This window comes from Mobula hypostoma, chromosome 15, assembly GCF_963921235.1.
Source record: "Mobula hypostoma chromosome 15, sMobHyp1.1, whole genome shotgun sequence".
Taxonomy (NCBI): Eukaryota; Metazoa; Chordata; class Chondrichthyes; order Myliobatiformes; family Myliobatidae; genus Mobula; species Mobula hypostoma.
In genome coordinates, this window is record NC_086111.1 from 10452659 (window position 1) to 10479116 (window position 26458).

The 26458-nt window shown below is 42.9% G+C and overlaps 1 protein-coding gene across 1 annotated transcript in view; it reads left to right on the plus strand.

Annotated features, from left to right (window-relative positions):
- The first annotated feature begins 1180 nt into the window (after positions 1-1180).
- Positions 1181-26458, plus strand: part of LOC134356681 (protein phosphatase 1M-like) — a 72617-nt gene continuing 47339 nt past the window's right edge. Inside the window, exons 1-3 of the mRNA XM_063067707.1 lie at positions 1181-1618; positions 18707-18827; positions 21249-21521. Coding sequence (XP_062923777.1) covers positions 1419-1618; positions 18707-18827; positions 21249-21521 — 594 coding nt within the window. The 5' untranslated portion in view covers positions 1181-1418. The remainder of the gene's footprint in view (positions 1619-18706; positions 18828-21248; positions 21522-26458) is intronic.

The following is a 26458-nucleotide window of genomic DNA, read 5'->3' on the forward strand; positions in this document are numbered from 1 at the left end:
AATTTTTAATACATATATTTATTATCGTAATGTATAGTTTTTATTACTGCATATTGCACTATACTGCTGCCACAAAACAACAAATTTCACAACATATATCAGTGATATTAAACCTGATTCTGACTTTAACTTCAGAAATCACATGCATAGAGTCAGAAAGATCTGCATCACGGCCCTTCGGCTCAACACATCCATGCCGACCAAAATTCCTTCCAAGCTGTTCCCATTTGTCTTCATTTGGTTCATATCTCTCCGTGCACCTGTCTATATATGTGCTAATCGTACCCAACTCTACAACTTCCTCTGGCAGCTTGTCCTGTGTACCTACTGCCCTCTGTGTGGAAAAGAATTGCCCTTTTTAAAACACCCCTCTCACCTTAAACCCCCAGGATGTGCTCTAATTATAGACCCCCTACCCCTGGGAAAGGATTGACCATCCATGTTTCTACTCCCCCTCCTCAATTTACATATCTGTCTTAAAGAAATGTGGAATTTGTGCCTGTCTCCTGATCAATATCATTAAGAACCCTCACCACATGTTCTCTTCTTAATGCTAGTATCAAGGAGGAGGTACAGGAGCCTGAAGACACATGCTGAATGTTGTAGGAGCACCTTCTTCCCGTCTGCCATCAGATTTCTGAATGAACAATAAAGCCATGAACACCACCTCACTTTTTACTCTATTTTTGCTCTGCTGTTTTGATTTTTTATATATTTATTGTAAGTTATAGTAATTTTTAATGAATTGCACTGTACTACTGCCACAAAACAACAGATTTCACAACATATGTCAGTGATATAAAATCAGATTACCTGATGTGGGAGCTTGCTGTGTACATTATATACAGTGGTGACTATACAAACACATAATCGGCAGCGACAATTCGTGGAAAGGATGTGAAAGGTGCTATGCTAATTGCAATCCATCTTTTTAACATAAAAAGAAATTTCGGATTTTTTATTCCACTTCCTCCTGAAACACCAATTTTAACAATCACTGAGAAATATTGAGTTTTTTAACAGTACAGTAAATGCTTTCCGACCACTGCTTGTGTCTGTTTTTTAATCAAACCACGTCAAATTCAACGGTAACTTTAAGAATATAAGTACGGGGGGGGGTGTTAGTTTTCTTAGCGTCACTACGAAACGCCCTTTAACGTTCTCCACTGGCCCACTGAATTGGATCTGTTCTGTGCGGACAGTTCAACCGCAGATTCAAAGTTACACAGTGACTATAGAACAACAAATGGTGCCTGTCAGGTTTAGTTGGGGCACGGAAGCTTCCTCTTAACTTCGCAGGGCAGTTTGGCACCGAGTCTTGCTAACATTAAACAGCCCCGGAGTGTTTTTGTGTCCCTCGACGCTAGACTGGTTTGGGGGGAAGGCGAGGCTTCGGTTCACTTGCAGCCGTTTGGACCATGTTCAAAAGGCTAAAGGCTCGGAAGCCTTCTGTGAAGAGGAGCCCAGGTCTGGTCCACGATGAGCCGCCAGAGAACTTGTACTGCCGACCTCACTTTCTGCACCAGACTCCGAGAGAAACGAGCCTGGACCAAACGGTCAGACCGGTCATATTCCCTCCCAGAAACAAGAAGTTGCCGTGGAGTACGGGCTATGCAGAGTAAGTTTGAATAGGAAAGTTTATGTATGTGTGTTTTAAAAAGTCTACTTCCAAACTTAGTATAGTTACTTGGAACAAAGCAAAAACTGAACACGCTGTAAATCCGAAACAAAAAGCAGCAAATCTTTGGAATTCATTGCCACAGACAGCTGTGAAGGCCAAGTTATTTGGGTATATTTAAAACAGAGGTTCTTGATTAGTCAGGGCGTCGCGGGCAGAAGGCAGGAAATGGGGCTGAAAGGAATAAGACATTAGGCAAGGTGGAATGTCGAAGCAGACTCGATGAATGGTCTAATTCTGCGCCCATGTCTTATGGTCTAAATGCTGTGCAGTTTCACTTGGAGGGTCGTCGCATACTGAAGTCTGCCCAGCCTGTTTGTACTTCCATCATTTTCTGGGGTTGCTTTCTTTTGGAGCGTTTGCTAATTGCAGCAAATGCTACGGAGTTACAAATCTTCCTATCGGTGTTGTGATTTAACACAGGATGCGGGCACCGTTTAGTTTTGGCATTTAATACCCAACTTTAACACTGTGTCCCCCAGCCCCAGCCCCAGAGGTGCACTTGTGGCAACCGGATTGTTGTGGGTCTGGATGAACATCCGGGGATTTTGCTTTTTTTAAACGTTTCATTTTGGGCAAAACGTCATTAGTGTTGACAAAACGATGAGAGGCATAGATGGTGTTTTTTGTCCCAGGAAATGGCAAACAGGTTGGCGTGTGGCCGGAATGCAGTGTCAGTGATGGCGCTGGTGGAAGCAAATGCAGTATTGATTTATGAGAGCTTTTTCGACAGGCAGGGATTGGAGGGAAATAGATGGAATTTAATTTGTTACTGTGGTCGGCACAGGCATTTTGCGCCGAGGGGTCTGTACTGTACCATGTTCTAAACCACAGAAAGTTTAACTCGAGATGTATCAACTTTATATCTGTTTGCATTGCCGCTACATTGTAACTTGTTGCACCATTGCCTGGTACATCCCACAACGAAATGGATTTGGTCATAAATCAAAGGCATTTGGAAAGCCTTACACTGCATGGTTGACATGTATTACTGGCACAAAGTTTTAGCAGTGAAATAAGTTGTGACAATTCCATTTGGAATGGTCAAAGTTGAGTTTGTTATCACATACAAGGCCACGTACACGCCAGTGCATTGAACAACTCGCGGCAGCATCACAGTGTTATAAAAGCAGCGTTCACTAGAAAAACAAATTACATATTTTTACAAGAAAAAATGATAAAAAAACAGAAAAAAATCATTTTATTGATCAAAGTACTGAAAGTTTTCTGGTTGAAACCAAAACATTTGTATTTAACATCTATTTTAGATGGGTGCACTTCATTTATTTAACTCCAGAAATCGCACAGAATTTGTGATTCTACTGATCTTTAGAATGCTCTTCCATTATTCCACTTCCCTGCTCTTTTCCCAGAGGACTGCAAGTTCTTTTTCCGTTCATTTATCTAGTTCCCCTTTGAAAATTACTTTCGAGACTGCTTCCTCCACCATCACTGCAAGCAGTCTATTCGAGATGATAGTAACAGGCTGTACAGCACCCACCCTCTTCCTGTCTTCTCCCCTTTCTGCTCTGTTGTACTCCAATACTCAGCTAGACTTGGAGCAGCATGGTAGCTTAGTGATTAGCACAACCTTATTAGTAATGTAACCATTCAAGTCAAGTATGATGTTCCCCTCAGGGTTTATTCACTTAAAGGAGAATGCCTGTGTACCACTTTGTTTAACGGGGGGAGCCACCACACAGTTCTTGACAGGTCAGGCCTCTCCACTGACAAGATGATAATCCTCAGGGGCAGCGACCGAGTTCAATTCCCACTGCTGTCTGTAAGGAGTTTTACACATTCTCCCCGTGACCTCTGGGTCCAGTTTCCTCTCCCATTCCAATAGGTTAGTACGTTAACTGATCACATGGATGTAATTGGGTGGCACGGGGTCTATGGGCCAGAAGTGCCTGTTACCATGTTGAATCTCTAATTAACTTAAAGGTAGAGTATGCATTCTTCATTCTTTCTTTTAAAGTTATCTTGATTGCATTTTTCAGCAAAAATTATCCTTGGTGGCCACTTTATATTAGGTACATCTGTACACCTGCTCATTAATACCAGTGTCTAATCAGCCAATCACGTCAATGCTGGAAAGTATGCAGACATGGTCAAGAAGTTCAGTTGTTCAGACCAAATATTAGATTGAGGAAGAAGTGTGATCTAAGAGCTTTTGACCGTGAAATGATTGTAGGTGCCAGACAGGGTAGTTTGTGTAACTCAGAAAGTGTTGATCTCCTGGGATTTTCACACAAAAGTCTCTAGGGTTTACAGAGAATGGTGCGAAAAACAAAAAAACAACCAGTGAGCAGCAGTTCTGTGGGTGAAAATGCCCAATCCAGACTCGTCTTTTGTGCCCTCTACTTGTCTCATTAACACCATTTCCACTTTGCATTATTATTTTATCTACTCTGCCTCCCACCCGATCGCAGACCTTTCCATTTGTTCTTCATTTCCAGCACCTAATAAACTTTTAGGGGTAACTTGTCCTCAGCAGTTTGTCCTGAACATAGGTTCCTGCTTGTATGTCACATCTCCATAGTCTTAGAAGATAGAACAGTACAGCACAGTACAGGCCTTTCAGCCCACAATGTTGCTGCGACCTTTTAACCTACCCCAAGATCAATTTAACCCTTCCCTCCCACATTTTTTCTTTCAACCATTTGCCTATCTAAGAATCTCTTAAATGTCCCTAATGTATCTGGCCCTACCAAGGTGTTTCACTCTCTATGTTAAAAAAAAATACTAACTCTTGACATTTCCCTTTCCCACTATATTTTCCTCCAATCGCCTTAAAATTATGCCCTCTTAAATTGACCATGTCCGCTCTATTTTATGCCTCTTTCTATCTTGTACACATCTATCAAGCCCACTCAGACTTTCCTCATAAGACATGCTCTCTAACCCATGTATCACCTGGTAGATCTCCTCAGCATCCTCTCTATAGCTTTGACATCCTTTCTATAATGAGGTGACCAAAAATAAACATAATATTTCAAATGTGATGTAACCAGAGTTTCATAGAGCTGCAACATTACTTTATGCCTCTTGAACTTGAGTCCCACAACTAATGAAGGTCAAAACTCCGTATGCCTTCTTAACCATCCTATCAACTGGAGCAGCAACTTAAAGGGATCTATGGAAGTGATCCCAAGATTCCTCTGTTCCTCCACACTGAATCAGAATCAGGTTTATTATCACTGACATGTTGTGAAAGTTGTTTCACTGCTAAGAATCCTGCTATTAACCGTCTACTCTGCCTTAAGTTTAACCTTCCAAAGTGTCAAAGCCTTCTGACATTCTTCAGTTTATTATTTGCGATGAAAGTTCAACAAGCTAAACTGGTAGCCATTTCTGCATCCACAGGTCCTACTACTTATGTGCAACATTTTCAGTTCATATTGGAGAAAATGCACAGGAATTGTGCTCTTGCAATTCTTCAGCATATTAAAGTGTCCTCTCAATAAGGTCAAGGAAGTTGACTTTAATCCCATTATAATTTTGAATATCCCGCACTTGTGAATCAGATTGAAACTTTTATTGCCATTAGAGATGTTATACTAATACAAATTATGGTTGGCAAAAGGAGTAGTGAGCTAGAAAGAGATCTGAGAGGTAACTCCATTGCATGGAGATTAGTGAGTATCTAGAATGAGCTGCCAGTGGGAGTGGGTGAGGCGGGGACAATTACAACATTTAAGAGGCATTTGGATAGGTATGCAGTGGGTTATGGGCTGAATGTGGGCAGCTGGAACTAGTAGTTGGAATGCTGTGGTTGGCATGGATTAGTTGGGTCAAAGGGCCAGAGTGCGTGTTCTTATTACCTTGGGCCTCTGAGGGGATACCTGATTGAAATTTATAAAATCGAGAAGCGTTGATAGAGTAGTCACTTTCTCAGGATGGAAATGTCAAATACTAGAAGACATAGCTTTAAGAGTGGTGTATGGGGCAATATTTCTTTAAAAAGAGTGGTAGGCACATGGAGTTTGCTGCCAAGGTTGGTGGTAGAAGCAGCCATGATGCTGAAGTTTGAGGCATTTAGGCAAGAGGGATGTTGATCATGTGCAGATAGCTGGTTGGCACAGATCTTATGGGCCCAAAGGGCCTGTTCTTGTGCTATACTATTCTATATTCTATGTATTACAAACACAAATGTACAGCTGGTTTGTGCCTGGTGAGGACCCACAAGCAGTGTCACTGGAGGGATGAGATTTGAATAGACATTGGGGTTTTATTCTATTGACCTGGGTAAACATTAGCTACACTCACAACTATTGCAGAATAATGAATTCCTAAAGTGTGGTTAGATTAGTCTAGACCAGATTAGTTATAATATTGTGCTGAGCTTTTCTCTGCCTGACCTGCTGAGTTCCTCCAGCATTCTGTGTGTGTTGCTCTGGATTTCCAGCGTCTGTAGAAACTCTGTAGAATCAGTGAAAATAACCCTGATTCTGACAGAACAGCCAAGAGAGGTCCAGTGAAGAGTCTCAGAACTTGGCAGCACTGCTGGGAAGGAATGTGGAAGAGGTGAGTGGTTCAGGAATCTGATACCAGTGGGGAAGAAGCTGTTCTTGTGTCTCAAATGTCTTGGCTTAATGCTGCACTGTTTTCTTCCAGAGGTAGGAGAGAACAGCCAGCAGACATCTTTGACATTACTGTTAGCCTTCCTGAAGTAACTCGCCATGAGGACTGGTTAAAACGATGTGACAAGCGTTTGTAAGACTCGTGGCATCTAGTGCCATGATCTCGGGGTTGGCACCCCCTCACCGACCAAACTTTAGCATTCTTGTTTGGGTGGATGCTGAGTGTTGTGTCCCTTGTGCAATATCAGTACCCCGAAATAACATTCAGTCCACAATGTGCGGTTAAACGATTAAGATTTTATATTTAAGTATGGGGTTAGTAGTGTCATGTGTGAAGCCAAGCAGAGCTGCAGAATGGATGCTGTTAATGAGAGAGAGAGATAACGAGAGACAAAGGAGAGCCATTCAAAATGCTAATAAGAGAGAAGAGAGAGATTAACGAGAGAGAGACACATAATTCAGTATGTTGGCGTCTGCCACAGACAGTTTGCTCTGAACCTGAACTGTTCATCAACAATCCTGCTGAGACAATAGGAAGTGTGAAGTTTGATGGACAGGTGATACCTCATCGGGGGGGGGGAATAAAATAGCAGGTTTGCTAAGGCACAGGACACACGCTACGAGACCCTGGAAAGAGCATTCTGCCCCACAAGTTGGTGGGAGTTTGGAGGACCGATTCGCGGAAATCGGTCAGAGGCTCACAGGGTGTAAAGGTACGACCGGTGTGAACCTGTTGTGTGTCTGCCCTTGCCTGGGTGCTGGGTTCACCACGAAAGAACGATCACATCCGGAACGGAGGAGTCGCAGTCGGTGACCACAACGGGATCAGAAGGCCTCGAAAGGTTTGCCTGAAACATCAACTGTATCTCTCACTCTGTCTCTCCAACAGTACAACAACAGTGATTACTTCGAACTACACTAGACTGAACTGAACTCTGCTTTACCTGAAGACCGAGCATTTTACCCCTAGACTGCGATAGAGCATGGTTGATTCCTATTACCCTATTTCTCTGTATATGTGTATACTATCATTGCTAACCTGTTACATTTATATCCTTGCGGTTAGTGTACTGTATTACTTATTTTTTTAAATAAAACTTTATTAGTTTCTAGTAATCACAGACTCCAACGAGTGTTCCATTTCTGCTGGTTTGACAACCCAGTTACGTGGTACGTAACATAAGTGGGGGCTCGTCCGGGATTTTGAATGCCAAAATTGGGACTGGTTAAATTGATTGGGTCAAATTCCCAAATTCAAAAAAAGGGGAAACAGCAGAAATGGAGATTGAGGAATTTCTAAAGGTGCCAACCTTGGAGGCATTAGACGATGCCAAGAAATCAGAATTGGCGACTGTTGCAAAATGGTTGAATCTTTTGAATGGGAAGCAGACAATGAGGAGAGCAGAGATGCACAGAGCCATCATTGAGTATTATGTATCTAAAGATGTGTTTCCCCATGGGGAGCTGGAGGTGGTGTCTATGAGCAAACTTGGTGGGGAGGCGGTGCAGCTGCAGATGGAAAGATTAAGGCTCGAGCATGAGTTCTGAGTAGAGCAGCTAGAAAGAGAAGAGAGAGAAAGGCAGCTAGAATGGGAAGACAGAGAAAAGCAGCTGGAATGGGAAGAGAGAGAAGCAGCTAGAATGGGAAGAGAGAGAGAAGCAGCTAGAAAGGGAGGAAAGAGAGAAGGAAAGGGAATTTGAGCTGGAGAAGTTAAAGTTAACGCTGGAGAGGGGCCAAATGCCGGACCAAGGTGGAGGGTTCAAGGCGACCCAGGAGGTTAGGTTGGTTCCCCCATTTGAGGAAGCCAATGTTGATTGGTACTTTATACATTTCGAAAAAGTCTCTGCAAGTCAGGACTGGCCGAGGGATAAGTGGGTTGTTTTACTCCAGAGCGTGCTTAAGGGGAAGGTTCATCAAGCTTACTCAGCATTGTCAGCAGAAGATGCAGAGAAGTATGATGTGGTAAAAGAGGCTATACTCAGGATTTATGAGTTGGTCCCGGAGGCATACCGGCAAAGGTTCCAGAATGTGAGGAAGCAGTGGGGCCGCACATATTCAGAGTTTGCCTGTGAGATGCAAATGTACTGTGAGCGTTGGTGCGCCTCGAAAGGGGTCACTGGGGATTATGACAAACTGCTACAGCTAATACTGATTGAGCAATTTAAAGGTTGTGTCCCTGAAGGTATGAGGCCCTATCTAGATGAGAAAGAGGCAGAAACCTTAGCCGCAACAGCTAAGTTAGCGGATGCGTACGCGTTAACACACAAAGCAAAGTTTACCCCGAGTAAGAGCTACCAGAAGGGTAGTCGAGAGGGCGGAGAAAGTCCACCGGCAAAGCCAGAAAGTAAGCCGAGGACTGGTGAGAAGGATAAGGAAGACGGGAAGCAGTTTGGTAGGAAGTCTCCTGGTTTTGTATGCTATAATTGTGGAAAAGCCGGTCACATTGCGTCCAGGTGTTTTGCCCCAAAAAAGGTGACGGGGAAAGGAAAAATGACGACTCCAACTGGCTGTATTGAGCCGGCAAACAAACCGCTAGGGGAGAAGAGGTCTGGTAGAGTTCAGGAAGGGCGCGAGAAATTTACTTCGGCCGGATTGGTGTCGGTGAAGGAAGGGTCAACCCCAGTTCCAGTACGGATCTGGAGAGACACTGGGGCTTGTCAATCATTGATCTTAAGGAGAGTGTTAGAATTTAGTGCAGAGACCGAGACTGGGGAGGTCAGTGTGATAAAAGGCATTTGGAAAGGGACTGAAGCAGTACCTTTGCACCAGATATACCTGAAAAGTGACTTGGTCTCCGGACCGGTCACGATAGGGGTGAGGTCCGAACTACCGATGGAGGACGTGGAGGTCTCACTCGGTAACGACCTTGCAGGCAGAGATGTGTACCCAGCAGTAAAGCTGACGAACAAGCCTGCCAGGACTGAGGCCCCGCCCATGAATTCACAGGTTTATCCCGCTTGCGCAGTAACTCGACGCATGTCGAGAAAGGCTGCCGAAGCGAATGTAGATTTAGCTGAGACATTTTTACCAGCCTTGTACCAGGAGGGGTTAGAAAGTGAGAAGAAGGAGCATAGTGGAGCGGAAGGAAGTGAGGGAGTTGAGGTAGATTTATCATTAGCGAGGAAGGAATTTATACAGGCACAGGAACAAGACGAGGAGCTGATGGTTTTGATGGAGACAGCTCTCTCTGAAGCAGAAATAAAAAGGGAACCGGTGGGCTATTATATGAAGGAGGGAGTACTGATGAGGAAGTGCAGACCAAGTACCGTGCCTGCAGAGGAGGAGTGGGGGGGGGGGGTGGTACACCAGGTGGTAGTGCCGAAAATTTATAGTGACGAGATTTTTAACCTGGCCCACAAGATAACCCTCGGTGGACATTTTGGGGTGAGGAAAACAGTCGATAGAATTATGACAGAGTTTTACTGGCTGAACATGAGGAAGGATATTATTGAGTATCGTAGATGGTGTCACACTTGTCAGGTGGTAGGTAAGCTGAACCAGGTCCTGCCTAAAGCGCCCCTTCGACCGATACCCGCTTTCGAGGAACCTTTCTCCCGAATAATTGTGGATTTTGTCGGTCCCCTACCCAGAACTGCGAGTGGGTGAGAGTATGTGATGACTATGATGTGCGCCGCCACTAGGTTTCCGGAGGCTGTGCCCCTGGCAAGCGTCAAGGCTCACGCAGTGGTAAAGGCGCTTGTGAAATTTTTCACTACAGTGGGGTTGCCAAGTGAAATTCAGTCAGCTCAGGGGAGTGTCTTCACATCTCACACATTCCGACGGATGTTGGATGAGATGGGAGCAAAGCAGATTTTGGCCTCCGCGTACCACCCAGAGTCTCAAGGGACGTTGGAGAGATTCCACGCAACGTTAAAGACCATGATTAAAACTTATTGTCAAGAGAACGCTAGAGACTGGGATAATGCCTTGCCTCTCTTGTTATTTGCCGTAAGGAACACGGTTCAGGAATCATTGGGGTTCAGCCCATTCGAGCTCGTCTTCGGTCATAGGCCCAGAGGACCTCTGACCTTACTGAAAGAGCAATGGTCCAGTCCGACAGTACAAGTCAATGTGATTGATTATGTTTTAAAATTTCGTGAGAGGCTTAAAAGGATCTGTGACTTTGCCAAAGAAAATCTACGAAACTCCCAAACAAAAATGAAACAGTGGTATGATAGACGAGCCCGAGAGCAAGTGTTTCAAGTGGGCGATAGGGTCCTAGTTCTGTTTCCAGTGGTAACCAACCCCCTCCAGACGAGATTCCACGGTCCGTACAAAGTGATTAAAAAGATAGACTCTTTGAATTATGTTATTGAAATGCCGGACAGATGTAAGCCGACACAGTTAGTGCATATTAATATGTTAAAAGCTTACCATGATCAGAAAGCAGATCTAGTCGGTGCTATCACAAAAATAATGAGGCTGTGGTGCCAAATGATAAGGGGAAAACACGTCTTGAAAAGATAAACATGGTGCCGACCAGATTGGAGAACTCTATTGTTTTGGCCAACTTTGCTGATAAGGTCTCTCACTTAACCCCTGAACAGAGCGAGCTGCTGATAAAGCTAATTAACCGGCATGCAGATGTTATGTCCGGATGTCCCGAGGCGATGCAGGGGGACGGCACATGATGTTATTGTTACGTCAGATCAGCCTATTAAGCAACACCCCTATAGGATGAACTTGGAGAAGGGCAAGCTAGTGGAGAAAGAAATTGAACACGTGCTAGCAACAGGCATTATTAGGCCATCCAAATCGGAATGGGCCTCTCCCTGTGTGGTTGTCCCGAAACCCGATGGGAACATACGATTCTGTACAGATTACAGAAAGGTGAGCACCATTACAAAAACTGATGCTTACCCCATCCCAAGGGTAGACGATTGCATCGATAAAGTGGGGAGGGCTAAGTACGTCACAAAGATCGATTTGCTGAAAGGGTACTGGTGTGTTCCTTTAACCGACCGGGCTAGAGAAATCTCAGCATTTGTCACTCCATCAGGGTTATACGAGTATAATGTTTTACCTTTTGGCATGAAGAACGCCCCCAGGGACCTTCCAGAGGATGATTAATTCAGTGATAAAAGGGTTAAAGAACGTAGAAGCGTATATTGACGACTTGGTGGTCTGGAGTGACACGTGGGAGGAGCACATTGTGGCAGTAGAGGAACTGTTTAAACTGCTGTCTGAAGCCAACCTGACAGTGAACCTCGCAAAAAGTGAGTTCGGCCACGCTAAGGTCACATATCTGGGGTATGTGGTAGGACAGGGGCAGCTGGCACCGATGCAGGCTAAGGTGCAGGCTATCTCTGAAGTTCCCATCCCAATGGACAAGAGGGCCCTGAGAAGGTTTCTGGGGATGGTGGGGTATTATCGGAAGTTTTGCAAAAACTTTGCGGATATTACCCTCCCTCTTAATCAGCTCTTGCCGAAGAATGAGAAGTTTGTGTGGAACAACCTTTGTCAACAAGCCTTCGAGAGTCTGAAGGCGATTCTGTGTCACCACCCTGTATTGAATGCGCCTGACTTTTCAAAACTCTTCTCCCTAGCAACAGATGCTAGCGACGAAGCGGCAGGGATGGTGCTGTTGCAGACAGACAAGGAGGGAATTGAGCACCCAGTGGCTTATTTTTCTAAGAAGTTTAATGTCCATCAGAGAAATTATTCCACTGTGGAAAAGGAATTATTGGCAATCATTCTGGCATTACAACATTTTGAGGTTTATATTTGTCCGGCACGGAAACCACTGATAGTTTACACTGATCACAATCCATTAGTGTTTTTGACCACAATGAAGGATAAAAACAAACGCTTGTTAAGTTGGAGCCTGGTATTACAGGAATTTGATATAAAGATAAAACATGTAAAAGGAACCGACAATGTGATTGCTGATTGTCTGTCCAGGTGTTAAAATTTAAAGTTCTCTGTATTAGCTGAGTAGCTGATGACTACCTGTATTATTAGTGTGTATTTTATAATGTGCATTCATGCCCGTAATTTTTACCCCCGATTAAAACTCTTTTAAGGGTGGGGGTGTCATGTGTGAAGCCAAGCAGAGCTGCAGAACGGATGCTGTTAATGAGGGAGAGATAACGAGAGACAAAGGAGAGCCATTCAAAATGCTAATAAGAGAGAAGAGAGAGATAATGAGAGAGAGACACATAATTCAGTACGTTGGCGTCTGCCCCAGACAGATTGTTCATTAACAATCCTGTTGAGACAATAGGAAGTGTGAAGTTTGATGGACAGGTGATACCCCATCGGGGGGGGGAATAAAATAGCGGGTTTGCTAAGGCACAGGACACACGCTACGAGACCCTGGAAAGAGCATTGTGCCCCACGTCCTGTATGCCTCTGCCCCCTCCCTCCTGACAGTATGGACAGCCCCTGGCTCCACCTCACCCGGGGCATCAATAGACACTGGCAATCCCACCTCCGTGACATCAGCGCTAGCCCGTGCTGAAGCAAGGTCTGAGCCCGCCATTGTATCAACTTTTCGCTCTACGATTTCAAACTCGCCATCAGCTTTAACCATATTCAAAAATCGAATTAACAATTCATCCAAGGTACGAATATCCACCTCACTCAGCCCGTTACTAACCCCAATCCCACAGAGGTACACATGTCTAACCGCAATCCCACAGAGACACACCAGCACTGATTTAAACAGGGCAAACACACAGCACCCTACCAAAATCCATATCCCGGATGAATAACCCCACATTGTAAGACTCGTGGTATCTGGTGGCATGAACTCGGGGGTGGCGCCCCCTCCCCAACCAAACTTTAGCACTCTTGTTTGGATGGATGCTGCGTGTTGTGTCCCCTGTGTAACATCAGTACCCCGAAATAACATTCAGTCTACAATGTGCAGTTCAGCGATTAAGATTTTATATTTAAGTATAAAGTTAGTAGAGAAACAAAAGAAAAGGAAAACAAATAAAAGGCACCAATAATCTCATAAACATGTCCAGTGCACAAACGTTGGAGCTCACGGATTCCCTTTTGCTGATCCTCCTTTGCTAGTCGGCCCCTGGGCTCCCGCCCTGAGCCCAGGCCCAGCGTCTCCTCAAGCCACGTCTTCTCTCTTCATCCTCCTCACGCCTCCTCCCCCAAGCCCGCGCAAACTAACAGCTTTCACACAGACAGAAAGAATAACATCTATCCCAATTGGTTAGCAGATGAATACAAGTCCCTTTATCACTAATTATAATCCAAACACGCTGCTACAGAGAACATTACCTCATCAGTTAACATTACAGAGAAGCCATTTCATTATTAGCCTTAGCAAGTAACATGAAAGAAGAAACCCTTACACATGTAAATGATAACGATAAAGATTAGCTTTTATCTGCAACACGTGCATTCAAACACGCAGTGACTAGCACAGGACATCTGCTGGGACCAGCCTGCCATTGTTGCTACATTTGTGTTTTCTCTTCGCCCGCACCCATCTCTGACTTGAGTTGTTGTGTTGTATTACTGAAAGTTCAAAGTAAATTTATTATAAAAATACATACCCTTTGGGTAGCCACTTTATTAGGTATAGTACACCTCATTGGTACAAATATCCATGTGGCAGCAACTCAATGCATAAAATATGCAGATATGGTCAAGAGGTTCAGTTGTTATTCAGACCAAACATCAGAATGGGGAAGAAATGTAATCTAGGTGACTTTGACCATGGAATTATTCCTGGTGCTTTGAGAGTCTCAAACTGCTAATCTCCTGGGATTTTCAGACACAACCGTCTCTGGAGTCTACAGAGAATGGTGCGAAAACCAAAAAAAAAGTGTCCAGTAAGCAGCAGTTTTGTGGACGAAAATGCCTTGTTAATGAGAGAGGACAGAGGAAAATGACCAAACTAGTTCAAGCTGACAGTAACTCAAATGGCCATGCATTACAAAGTGGTGTACAGAAGAGCATAACACATCAAACCTTGAAGTGGATGGACTATAACAACAGAAGACCACGAGTGTACAGAAATACACTCAGACACCACTTTATTGGTATTACCTGTATCTAATAAAGTGGCCACTGACTGTACATGTTACCATACACTTCCTTGAGATTCATTTTCTTGAAGGCTTTCACAGTAGATCAAAGAAATACAATAGAATCAATGAAAAACTACACGCAAACAAAAACTGCCAAAGAAGATGTAGACAAACAACGCCAAGTAAAGTTTTCATTGATAATAGGTTTTATGTTATATTTGGGACCAGGGACCATAAGTAACATAAGTAGTCTGTACTTAATGTTATGAATGTTTTTCTTATTATGTTTTCTTATTAATGAGGTCAGCTGCCTCCATAGTGCAAAACAAATAAGTAAATCAATTTGGCCTTGGTTTGAAGGGAGGCGAGTTTTGCCTGGTGTCAGTGCTGGATTGGGAGTGAACTGGACTAACACCTCCCCCTTAATGATCAGACGGCATGGTAACAGCTGGTGGGGGTGGCAACAGCGCACTCCCAACATGAACTTATTTCACTTACGTTCACTTATATCATCATATACAACTTAGAATTCACTTTCTTGCAGGCATTACAGAAAATAAATAAATACAATATAATTTATGAAAAATCATAAATAAAGGCTGACAACCAATGAGCAAAAGAAGACAAATTGTATAAGAAAATAAAGTGTCTTCATCTTGCTGTAAACTCTGGCCTAGTGAACAGGAGGTTTTTCTATTGAGAATTGTAGTTTCTGTCACTGAGATGGCAAGTAGCAAGTAATTCCTTCCCTAAAATGCTCCTCCAGTCTCAGTCTTTGACCAGGCATTTGGTCACCTGTCCTTGTAGCTCTCTCGACTCTCTCCTTCATTGTCATTGTGCTGCTGTGAGGTGCCTTGTGGTATCAATATCTCCTGTACCTAACAAAGTGCCCACTGAGTGTTTGTTCATAGTTTTCTGCTGCTGTAGCCCGTCCATTTCAAAGTTCAACATGTCGTGTGGTCAGAGATGCTCTTCTGTGCACTACTATTGTAACACATGGTTATTTGAGCTACTGTCACCTTTCTGTCAGTTTGAACCATTTTGGCCATTCTACTCTGACCTCTCTCATTAACAATGACTTCATCCACAGAAATACCACTCACTGGATTTTTAAAAATATTTTCACACCATTCTCTGTAAAATCCAGAGACAGTTGTGTGTTAAAATCCCAGAAGATCAGCAGTTTCTGAGATACTCAAACCACCCCATCTGACATCAACAATCACTCCACGGTCAAAATCACTTAGATCACATTTCTTCCCCATTCTGATGTTTGGTCTGAACAACAAATGAACCTCTTGACCGTGTCTGCATGCTTTTATGAATTGAGTTGCGGCCACATGATGGTCTGATTAGATATTTATATTAATGAACAAGTGTATTTAATAAAGTGACTGTGAGTGTAACTAATTGTAGTCTGTGACACCTTGAGAATTATTAAAGTGAATGACTTCCTTGGTACGAAAGCACAAACAGAAACTCAATCCCTTGCTTGATCATTAAAAAACTGTTTTTGAAGTGTGAGTTGTGATTCGTTTTGAGTCAAGGAAAATATTTGTTCTGCTTTTCTGTTTATTAGGCCCAAAGTTAGGAAGGATGTTGCAATGTTTTGAGGCTTTTTTAAAATTCTGCTGACTGTTAACTGTAAGGTTGCCAAGAGTTCGAATGTATTTAGAGAGAAAATTTAAAGGGAGGTACCTTGGCACTTCAAAACAAAATCCATGGAAGATAAATGGTTGTAGCATGTGGGTGGAAAATTTGGTACTGGTGGTGAATCTTTGGGAGGGTTAAACAAATCTAGGTATTTTACTAATAACAGAGACAAAGCTAAACAGTAGGGCTTACAAGGTCTTGGATAACTTGGCCAGAACTTCTCTAAACAAGAATCAAGACGACTGAGCAAACAACAGGTTAGCACTGCCCCTTTAAATACACTCCAGGCCACGAAAGAATCTGTGCCCAGACGAATTACAAGTTAACAAATAGTTATTCTGATCAGAGACAAAAGTCCAAGGATACATAGTGTAACATAGTAAGCAGCCGTTGATCCCAGGGGATCATGGGTTTGCGCCTCTGGTGGATTGTGTCATCTCCATGGCGCAAGCCTGAGCAGGAATATTTTACTGTTGCCAATGCAGCGGGCTCCCCCTCTCCCTGTCACTGATGTAGTCCAAGGGAAGGGCAAGCGCCGATACAGCTTGGCACTGGTGTCATTACAGAGGTTACCAGAGCGAAGTTGTAAACAACATCAAACTGCCTTAGGGACCCGCTGTGGATTTCTTCCTTGGGGTTTACTCCCAAAGCCTTTCCCATGGGTAGGTATGCCGCAAGGCAGCGGAGATTTAAAATCAGAGTTTTCCTTCTAAGCGGGCTGCCGTCCAAGGCTGACGAGCCCCACCTGCCTGAAGCAACTGGTTTTGAGGCACCTGTTGTTTGCCTTTGCCCCTTCTCTTGTCAGTAGAGACAGTTCTGCCGGGTTGTCCGAGGCTGTAGAGTCGCTTGCCATTTGAAGCACTTTACAGATAGTAGGAGCTTATCCCCACTACCAACCCCAGCTATGACAATCTTAGGAACCAAGTGTAACATAACAATACATTATAGTTATAATTAATGAAATGCAGAGAATACAGAATAAAAACCAACAGCAAAAAACTCAGCCCTCAGAATACTCTACCGATGACCTTGTGTCATGACGATCACAGGAACCAGCCTCCTCTCTATGGACTCTGTTTACACTCTTGCTGCCTCAGTAAAGCAGCCAGTGTAATCAAAGACCCCACCCACCCTGGACATTCTCTCTTCCCCCTCCCCCCCATCAGGCAGTAGATACAAAAGTCTGAAAGCATGTTCCTCCAGGCTCAAGGACAGCTTCTACCCACTGTTATCAGACCACTTGTATGATTGAGTTGGACTCGTGGCCTCACAATCTGCCTTGTAATTTTCTTCCACTTCATTGTTTACCTGCACTGCTCTTTCTGCATTGTTAGTTATTTACTATTTGTTGAGTTACACTGTGGAACAGAGCCTTCCGGCACTTTGAACTGCACCGCCCAGTATTCCCGATTTAATCCTAGCCTAATCATGGGATAATTTGCAACGGCCAATTAACCAACTAACTGATATGTCCTTGGACTGTGGGAGCAAATCTGAGAACCCAGAGGAAACCCACGCAGTCGTGGAATGAACGTACAAATTCCTTACAGACAGTATCGGGAATTGAACCTGGGTCACTTGGTCCTGTAAAGCGTTGTGCTAATCACTATGTTACCATGCTGGCCCAATTGTTGTTGTACTTTGATCTACTTCAATGTACTGTGTAATGATTTGATCTGTATGAACATATACAAGACGAGCTTTTCACTGTATCTGGACACGTGACGATAATAAACCAATTCCAATACTATTGTAGGCACATGAGGCTGGTTCAGGAGAAGTATTGTTGAAGATTAGCCATAGTCTCAGTGAAATCCAGAGTAGGTTCAAAGTTTGGATTACTTAATTTCTTATGTTGTTGCCTTTATTTGTGACTCCAAGGTCAAGGTAAAGTAAATGGATCTTAACCACCCTCTGGAATAGCACTCCATGTCAGTGTTGGAGAGCAATTGTCCATGCTGACAGGACTACATCATCAAATTATAAGACAAAGGAGCAGAATTACACCATTTGGCCCATCGAGTCTGTTCCACCATTCCTTCATGGCTGACTTACTCTCCCTCTCAACCCCATTCTCCTGCCCTCACCCCATAACCTTTGATGCACTGACTAATGAAGAACGTATCAAACTCTGCTTTAAATATATGTAGTAAGAGATATAGATAGGGTAAATGTAGGCAGGCTTTCTCCCCCTCAGTTTAGGTGAGACTAGGTATAGGTTAAAGGTAAAAGGTATTTAAGGCGAAAATGAGGAGTAACTTTATTCAGAGAGTGGTGAGCATGTGGAATGAGCTTCCAGGGGAAGTGGTGGGTGCGGACTCGATTTCAACATTTAAGAGAAATTTGGGTAAGTATATGGATGGGAGGGGTATGGAAAGCTATGGTCCAGGTTAATAGGACTAGGCAGAATAGATGGGCTGAAGGACCTGTTTCTATTATGTAATGCTCTGATCTCAGTTTTAAACTTCTGGTCTCTTGTTTGTTTTTCACAAGTGGGTTCATGAATTGAGGGGAGGTGGGAAGAAAGGAGGGAAATATTCAAACCTGTAATCTGCAGATTGAAGGGTCAGGATCAAAAAAAAACTGAGTCAAGTCCATAGAAAGAGTAATGGAGGGTGTAAGGACAACTCCGGCAGGTGTGTGTGGAAGGGTACCTCCATTGCCTGCCAATGGAATGGAGAGGAGGGTTGAAGGCAATGCTGAAGTGACACAACACACACAACAAGGCGAAACAGTCTCCCTCGCCTACGGTGAGGTGAAACTGTCTCCCTCACTGACATTGCAATACTTTTTTCAGGGTTGTAAACGCAGGCAAAAGTATCTTCAATGAAGATCAAGCAACATGTAAACAGCTCATCCTCAAAAACAGAGTTAATATTGATGAAGACTGGGTTTTTCTGTGCCCAAGTGAAGAACCAGTAAGTAGGTTCTTTTTGTATATTTCTATGTCAATCTGCATGGTTAACTTTAGGCAGCTGTGCCTGCAAACAAATAGTTAAAGGAAAGTAACCCACATGTAAAGCTTGAGAAAACATCCAATGATATTAGCATTGCATAAACTGTTGTCAGCATTAAGGCAAAGAATGGGTTCGTGTTCACATTCAGGAAAAGATTCGGGAAATTCCTCTTGAGCTAAACAAAATAATTGAAGAAGATTCATTGTAGCCCTTATAAGTTAGTGGGTGCAGGTTCAAACTCAGATTATTTCGTTGTAATACACACCACAGTGAAATGTAGTTTCTTGCTCACACTTAGAGAACAGTATTGAATGGTGATAGTAAGCATAGCAACAAGTACTGAACAACGGAATAGAAAGTAGAACTGCTCATGGGTTGTTTGTCCCACTCCCGTCAGGGAGGAGGCTACGTAAAATACTCACCAAGACCACCAGACTCAAAAACATTTACTTTCCCCAAGCAGTAAGGCCGATCAACACTTCTACCCACTAACTCCACAACTACTTTGTCATCAGTCGCCTTATGTACAGAGTAGTCACGTTATGTACACACAATCAATCTATGTATATCTAAGTGATCTATGTATTTATTGTGTGTTTTCATTATTATTGTTTTCTATATTTGTGTCTTTTTTGTGCTGAATTCGATCCAGAGTAACTAAATATTTTATTCTCTTGTACTCTTAGAAATTCAGATAGGGTTAGAGAAATTCTCCTGTATGTGTCTAATTTTATTCATCTAAAGAAACTTCCAAAACAATAGCAAGTTTGCTGTCACCAAAACAATCCTGTTGTACAAGGTAAATATACTCAGTGGCCACTTCTTTAGGTACACCTGTGCACCTCCTCTTTAATGTAAATATCTAATCAGCCAATCATGTGCAAGCAACTCATGCATTAAAGCATGCAGACATGGTCAAGAGGTTCAGTTGTTATTCAGACCAGACATCAGAATTGGGAAGAAATGTGGTGTGACTTTGACCGTGGAATGATTATTGGTGCCAGAACCCCCAACAGGACTTGACTGATAACGTGTTCACTGAGTGTAATTTGGAGTGAGTATATTGACAACGTAGGTTAGCAGTCTCCTGTTTCAACCTTCAGGAGTGTATTTAGCAAAAACTCTCGTGGAGTCTTTTGTCATTTAAAGTTATGCAAAGAGTTTGTATGTCTCACTGGTTTGTTGCAAGAGAAAATTGACTTTACCAGGATTTTTATTTTCTTTATTTTGCGATACGGCATGGAATAGGGTCTTCCAGCCCTTTGAGCCACATCGCCCAGCAACCCTCAATTTACCCCTGCCTAATCTAAGGACAATTTATTATGATTAATTAACCTACTAGCCAGTACATCTTTGGACTGTGGGAGGAAACAGGAGCAGCCGGAGAAAACCCACACATTTCACAAGGATGTACAAATTCCTCACAGAGGACACTGGAATTTGGAGTTTGATTGTGGAAAAGGATTGTTGCCCTTAGCACGTACGATTCTCTGTTGAGGTTATAACCCTTTAGGGCTGCTTGTCATATAATAAGGTTGCAGGAATAAAAGGGGAAGAGAATTAAAAATGAATTGTTTAATTATGCAGCTGGAATCCGGCTTGGGATACAAGGCTGTGGAGGAAGAGCTAATAGGTGGAAATGAAGATGAAAGATTAAAGTCTAGATTTATTTGTCACAGGTATATTGAAACATACAGGAAAATGTGTCCTTTGCATCAATGACCAACACAGTCTGAGGATGTGCTGGAGGGCAGTCTGCAAGTGTCACTGTGCTTCTGGTGCCAACATAGCATGCTCACAACTTACTGACTGCCAATAACGCATACCTCTTTAGAATGTGTGATGTATACGCAGAACATGAACCAGAGCCAACCAATAATGGGATTGTCCGTTTTTACTGGGTCATGTTAGCCACGGTGCATGCTGAGCAATTTACAGGACAGGGGTGACAAGTATGACCCATCAAGATGGAAAAAGTGTGCTCTTGAAAGTCCGTGTGAAAAGAGAGCCTTCCTCCAGCTGGACACCCATTCGATTCACTGCACAATCAATCAGCCATATGCACACTTGCCTTGCCATATTCTTGCTATCACTCTGAAGCAGTTAACAATGTGGGAGGAAACTGGAACACCCAGTTCCGGGAAGAATATACAGACTCCTTACAGACAGTGGCAGGAATTGAACCCTGATTACTAGCATTGTAAAGTGTTGAGCTATCTGCTGCGCTACCGCATCACCCAGATTTGCTCCAGTAGAGTCTGGTATGTTTGCAATTTGTCAAATGGCTTCCTTCTGTGCTGTAACCATTCCCTGATTCTTGTGTGAACAGAAGCATTGACTGGACAGCAAAATATTTACAGGCATCTTTTTTTTCATCCTCAGCAAAACCAAGAGATTATGGCTACCTACTGGGGATTATTTGATGGGCACGGTGGCCCTGTGGCTGCCATCCAGGCATCCAAACATCTGCACCACTGCATCAAGGAACAACTGGAGGAAATCTTTAATGTAATCAGCAAACCTTCAACGATCTCGCCCCCAATCCACCTCATGGAACACACAGGGAATGAGAATGAGATGAGCTATGCAAGGGAGAAAGAGATCTGTATTGAGAATGTAGTGAGAGGAGCAGTGGAAGTCGCTTTCAAAAAATGTGTAAGTTCAAAGATTAAATTAAAGATTAGCTTTATTTGTCACATATACATCAAAACATACAATGAGATTTGTTGTTTGCATTGAGAGTGTGCTGAGCAAGTGTTGCCTTGCTTCCGGTGGCAACATAGAATGTCCACAATTTACTAATCCTAACTTGTACGTCTCTGGAATGTGAGAGGAAACCCACGCAGTCACAGGGTGAATGTACAAACTCCTTACAGACAATGGTGGGAATTTATCCATGATCCTGTAGCTAGTGCTGAAAGCACGACTGTGATGCCATTTATGGGTCATTTGCTCTCATTGCACGTATTTTCTTCCTCTGGTGCCAACTGTAACTTTGCATTAGCCACATGATGGTCTTTGTGGCTCTTGAATGCACAACTCAGAGTTATGCAGTTATGTAACCAGGTCTTTCAGCCTAACAAGTCAATGCCAACCAATGTATCCAACAACAAGGATTAAGGCTCAACTTTATTTGCCGTATACCTTTACATGTATTAGGAATTCGGTGTAATGACACGACATGCAACAAAAAACAAGAACGTTCGACAATTCTTTAAAAAAAGAATTATATAAAAATAAAGTTAGAGGTTTGGTATAAAATGTACGTAACTACCAGTATGTACTTACAATGTAAACAGCATTATAAAAAGTTTAAAGTATTTGCATTGCAGTGCAGTGACTGAGGTAATAGGTAGAGGGGGTTGGGGTGATAACTAGAATGGTTAATCAGATATTATTGATACCCATTTTGTTAAGTCAGAAGCTTAATTTTGTAGCATTCTTAGATCATTGTGAGTTCAAGACACAGCAATGGGGTTAACTCTTACCTACTCAGATTGGGGGCATTTGGGTATGAGCAATAAATGCTGGCTTTTTAACTGGTGATAGATCCTCAATAATGTTTTTTTTTATTGTGCATGAGAAAGACCATTTCCTCAGTCCTATTGACCCACACCTGGACCACGGCCTTCTATAACCTCTCCTATCCATGTAGTTATCCAGACTTCTCTTAAATTTTGCAAACCCTCATCCATCACTTCTACTGGTAGCTCATTCCACACTTGCACCACCCTCCTAGTAAAGAAGATTACTCCTCAAGTTCCTTTTAAATGTTTCACCATTTACCCTTGACCTCTAGTTCTAATCTCATCCAGTCTCAAAGGAAAGAGCTTGCTCGCATTAACCCCATCTAGCTCCCTCATAATTTTGTATACCTCTATCAAATCTTCCCTCATTCTCCTGTTCTCCAGCGAATAAAGTCCTAAACTATTTAATCTTTCCCTGTAACTCAAGTGTTCAAGTTCCAGCAACATGCTTGTAATTTTTTTTATTACTTCACTTCCATCGTTGTTGGATGCAGAATTTGAAATGGCAGCAGCGCAGTGCAGTACATAAAATATAATAAGAAATACAGTAGATTCTGATCAATTGAGCCATCAGTTAATCGGGGCAGACCTTTATTTAGAATAAATCTTAAAGAGCAAAAGCTAATCAAGAAAATAGCTGGTATTCCCTTTGTTTATTTGGGACATTGCCATTTAATCGTTACAGGAGATTGTTGCCAAACAGTTTTGAACTAGCTTCAGTGACATGCACTTGTATGGCCATTAGACTCTACACCATAAAACTTTGGCAATAGCTGGGGCATCCACTTAATTGAGCCAAAATGTACTGGTCCTAATGTGTCCTGATGCTATTTAATTAGTTGCATGTGCTTGTGTTAGAGGATACATTGTCCATTCAAAAATCTGATGGCAGAGGGAAAAGAGCTGTTCCTGAAACATTGAGTGTGTGTCTTCAGGCTCTTGTATCTCCTCATTGATGGTAGCAATGAGAAGAGGGCATGTCCTGGGTGATCATGGTCCTTAGTGATGCATTGCCTTTTGAAGGTGTCCTCAATGCTGGGGAAACTAGTTTACAAATTTTTGCAGCTTTTTCTAATCCTGTGCAGTACCCCTTCAAACAGACATTGATGCAACCAGTTAGAATGCTCTCTATGATACATCTGTAGGAATTTGCTGTAGTCTTTGGTGACATACTAAATCTCCACAAACTCATAATGAAATCTAGTCATTGTCATGCCTTTGTAATTGCATCAATATGTCAGTTCCAGAATAGATTTTTAGAGACGTTGACACCCAGGAACTTGAAACTGGCCAGTATTTATTTATTGCTGTATTGATATTAAGAGATGGAAGATCCTTATTAAACATTATCAAGGTGGATAGAAAAAGATTTTTCAAGTATATAACAAAGGGAGATGAGAGTGGATGTAAGACTGCTAGAAAACAAGGCTGGGGAAATAATAATGGGAGACAAGGAAATTGCAGATGAAATAAATGAGTATTTGGCATCGGTCTTCACTGTGGAAGACACTAGCAGTGTACCAAGTGTTGAAGGATATGGGAGAAGGGAAGTGATTGCAGTTACTATTACAAAGGAAAATGTGCTCAAATAGCTGAAAGGCCTAAAGTTACATAAGTCACCCAGATCAGATGAACTGCATGCTAGGATTCTGAAAGAGGTAGCGGTAGAGATTGTGGAGGCATAAGTTATGATCGTGCAAAAATCAAAAGCATGGAGGACTGAGGACTGGAAAATTGCCAATATCACTCCACTCATTAAGAAAGGAGGGAGACAGCAGAAAAGAAATTATAGACCAGTTAGCCTGACCTCAGTGGTTGGGAAGATGTTGGAGTCAATTGTTAAGGATGAGGTTATGGAGTACTTGGTGACGTAGGACAGGTTAGGACAAAGTCAGCACAGTTTCCTTAAGTGAAAATCTTGCCTGACGAACCTGTTGGAATTCTTTAAGGAGATTACACACAGGATAAATAAAGGGTATAGAAACATAGAAACATATAAAACCTACAGCACAATACAGGCTCTTTGGATCACAATGCTGTGCCGAACATGTACTTACTTTAGAAATTACCTAAGGTTACCCATAGCCCTCTATTTTTCTAAGCTCCATGTACCTATCCAGGAGTTGTTAAAAAGACCCTATCATATCCACCTCCACCACTGTTGCCAGCAGCCCATTCCACGCACTCACCAAGCTCTGCATTTTAAAAAAAAACTTACCCCTGACATCTCCTCTGTACCTACTTCCAAGCACCTTAAAACTGTGCCCTCTCGTGTTAACCGTTTCAGCCCTGGAAAAAGCCTCTGACTATCCACACGATCAATGCCTGTCATCATCTTATACACCTCTATCAGGTCACCTGTCATCCTCTGTCGCTCCAAGGACAAAAGGCCAAGTTCACTCAATCTATTCTCATAAAGCATGCTCCCCAATCCAGGCAAAATCCTTGTAAATCTCTTCTGCCTTCCTTCCTGTAGTGAGGCAACCAGAACTGAGCACAGTACTCCAAGTGGGGTCTGACCAGGGTCCTATATAGCTGCAAGATTACCTCTCAGCTCTTGAACTCAATCTCACGGTTGATGAAGGCCAATACACTGTATGCCTTCTTAACCACAGAGTCATCCTGCGCAGCAGCTTTGAGTGTTCTATAGACTCGGACCCCAAGATCCCTCTGATCCTCCACACTGCCAAGAGTCTTACCATTAATACTATATTCTGCCATCATATTTAACCTACCAAAATGAACCACCTCACACTTATCAGAGTTGAACTCCATCTGCCACTTCTCAGCCCAGTTTTACATCCTATTGTTGTCCTACTGTAACCTCTGACAGCCCTCCACACTATCCACAATACCCCCAACATTTGTATCATCAGCAAATTTACTAACCCATCCCTCCACTTCCTCATCCAGGTCATTTATATAAATCACGAAGAGAAGGGGTCCCGGAAAGATCCCTGAAGCACACCACTGGTCACCGACCTCCATGTAGAAGAATATGACCCATCTACAGCCACTCTTTGCCTTCTGTGGGCAAGCTAATTCTAGATCTACAAAGCAAGGCCCCTTGGATGCAGTGCATGTTGTACATTTGGACTTTCAGAAGGCCTTTGACAAAGTGCCACACATGAGGCTGCTTACCAAGTTTAGAGCTGTAATAGTTTTACAGGAAAGTTACTAACATGGTTAGAGCATTAGCTAATTAGTAGGAAGCAGTGAGTGGGAATAAAAGGATCTTTTTCTGGTTGGCTGCCAGTGACTAGTGGTGTTCTGCAGGGTTCAGTGTTAGGACCGTTTCTTTTATGCTCTATATCAATAATTTAGATGGAATAGATGGCTTTGTTCCCAAGTTTGCATATGATATGAAGTTTTGTGGAGGGGCAGGTAATGTTGAGGAAACAGGAAGACTGCAGAAGGACTTAGATGAAGAGAATGGACACAAAAGTGGCAAATGAAACACAATGTTGGGCAATGGCACACTTTAGTAGATGAAATAAATGTGCAGACAATTTTATAAACAGGGAGAAAATCCAAAAATCTGAGATGCAAAAGGACTTGGGAATCCTTGTGCAGAACATCCTAAAGGTTAACTTGCAGGTTAAGTCAGTGATGAGGAAGCCAAATGCAATGCCAGCATTCATTTCAAGAATATAGAGCTGGGATGTTATGCTGAGGCTTTATAAGGCACTAGTGAGGTCTCACCTTCAATATTGTGAACAGTTTTGGGCTCCTTATCTAAAAAAAAGATGTGCTTGCTTTGGAGAGGAGGTTCACAAGGATGATTCCGGGAATGAAAGGGTTATCATAGGAGGAACGTTTGATAGCTCTTGGTCTGTACTTGCTGGAATTTAGAATGATGGGGGGTGGGGGGAATCTCATTGAAACCTTTGAATGTTGAAAGGCCGAGGCAGAGTAGTTGTAGGAAGGATGTTTCCCATGGTGGGAGAGTTTAGGACAAGAAGCACAGCCTCGGGATAGAGGAGCATCTATTTAGAACAGAGATGCGGAGAAATTTCTTTAGCCAGAGGGTAGTGAATTTGTGGAATGTGTCACCGCAGACAGCTC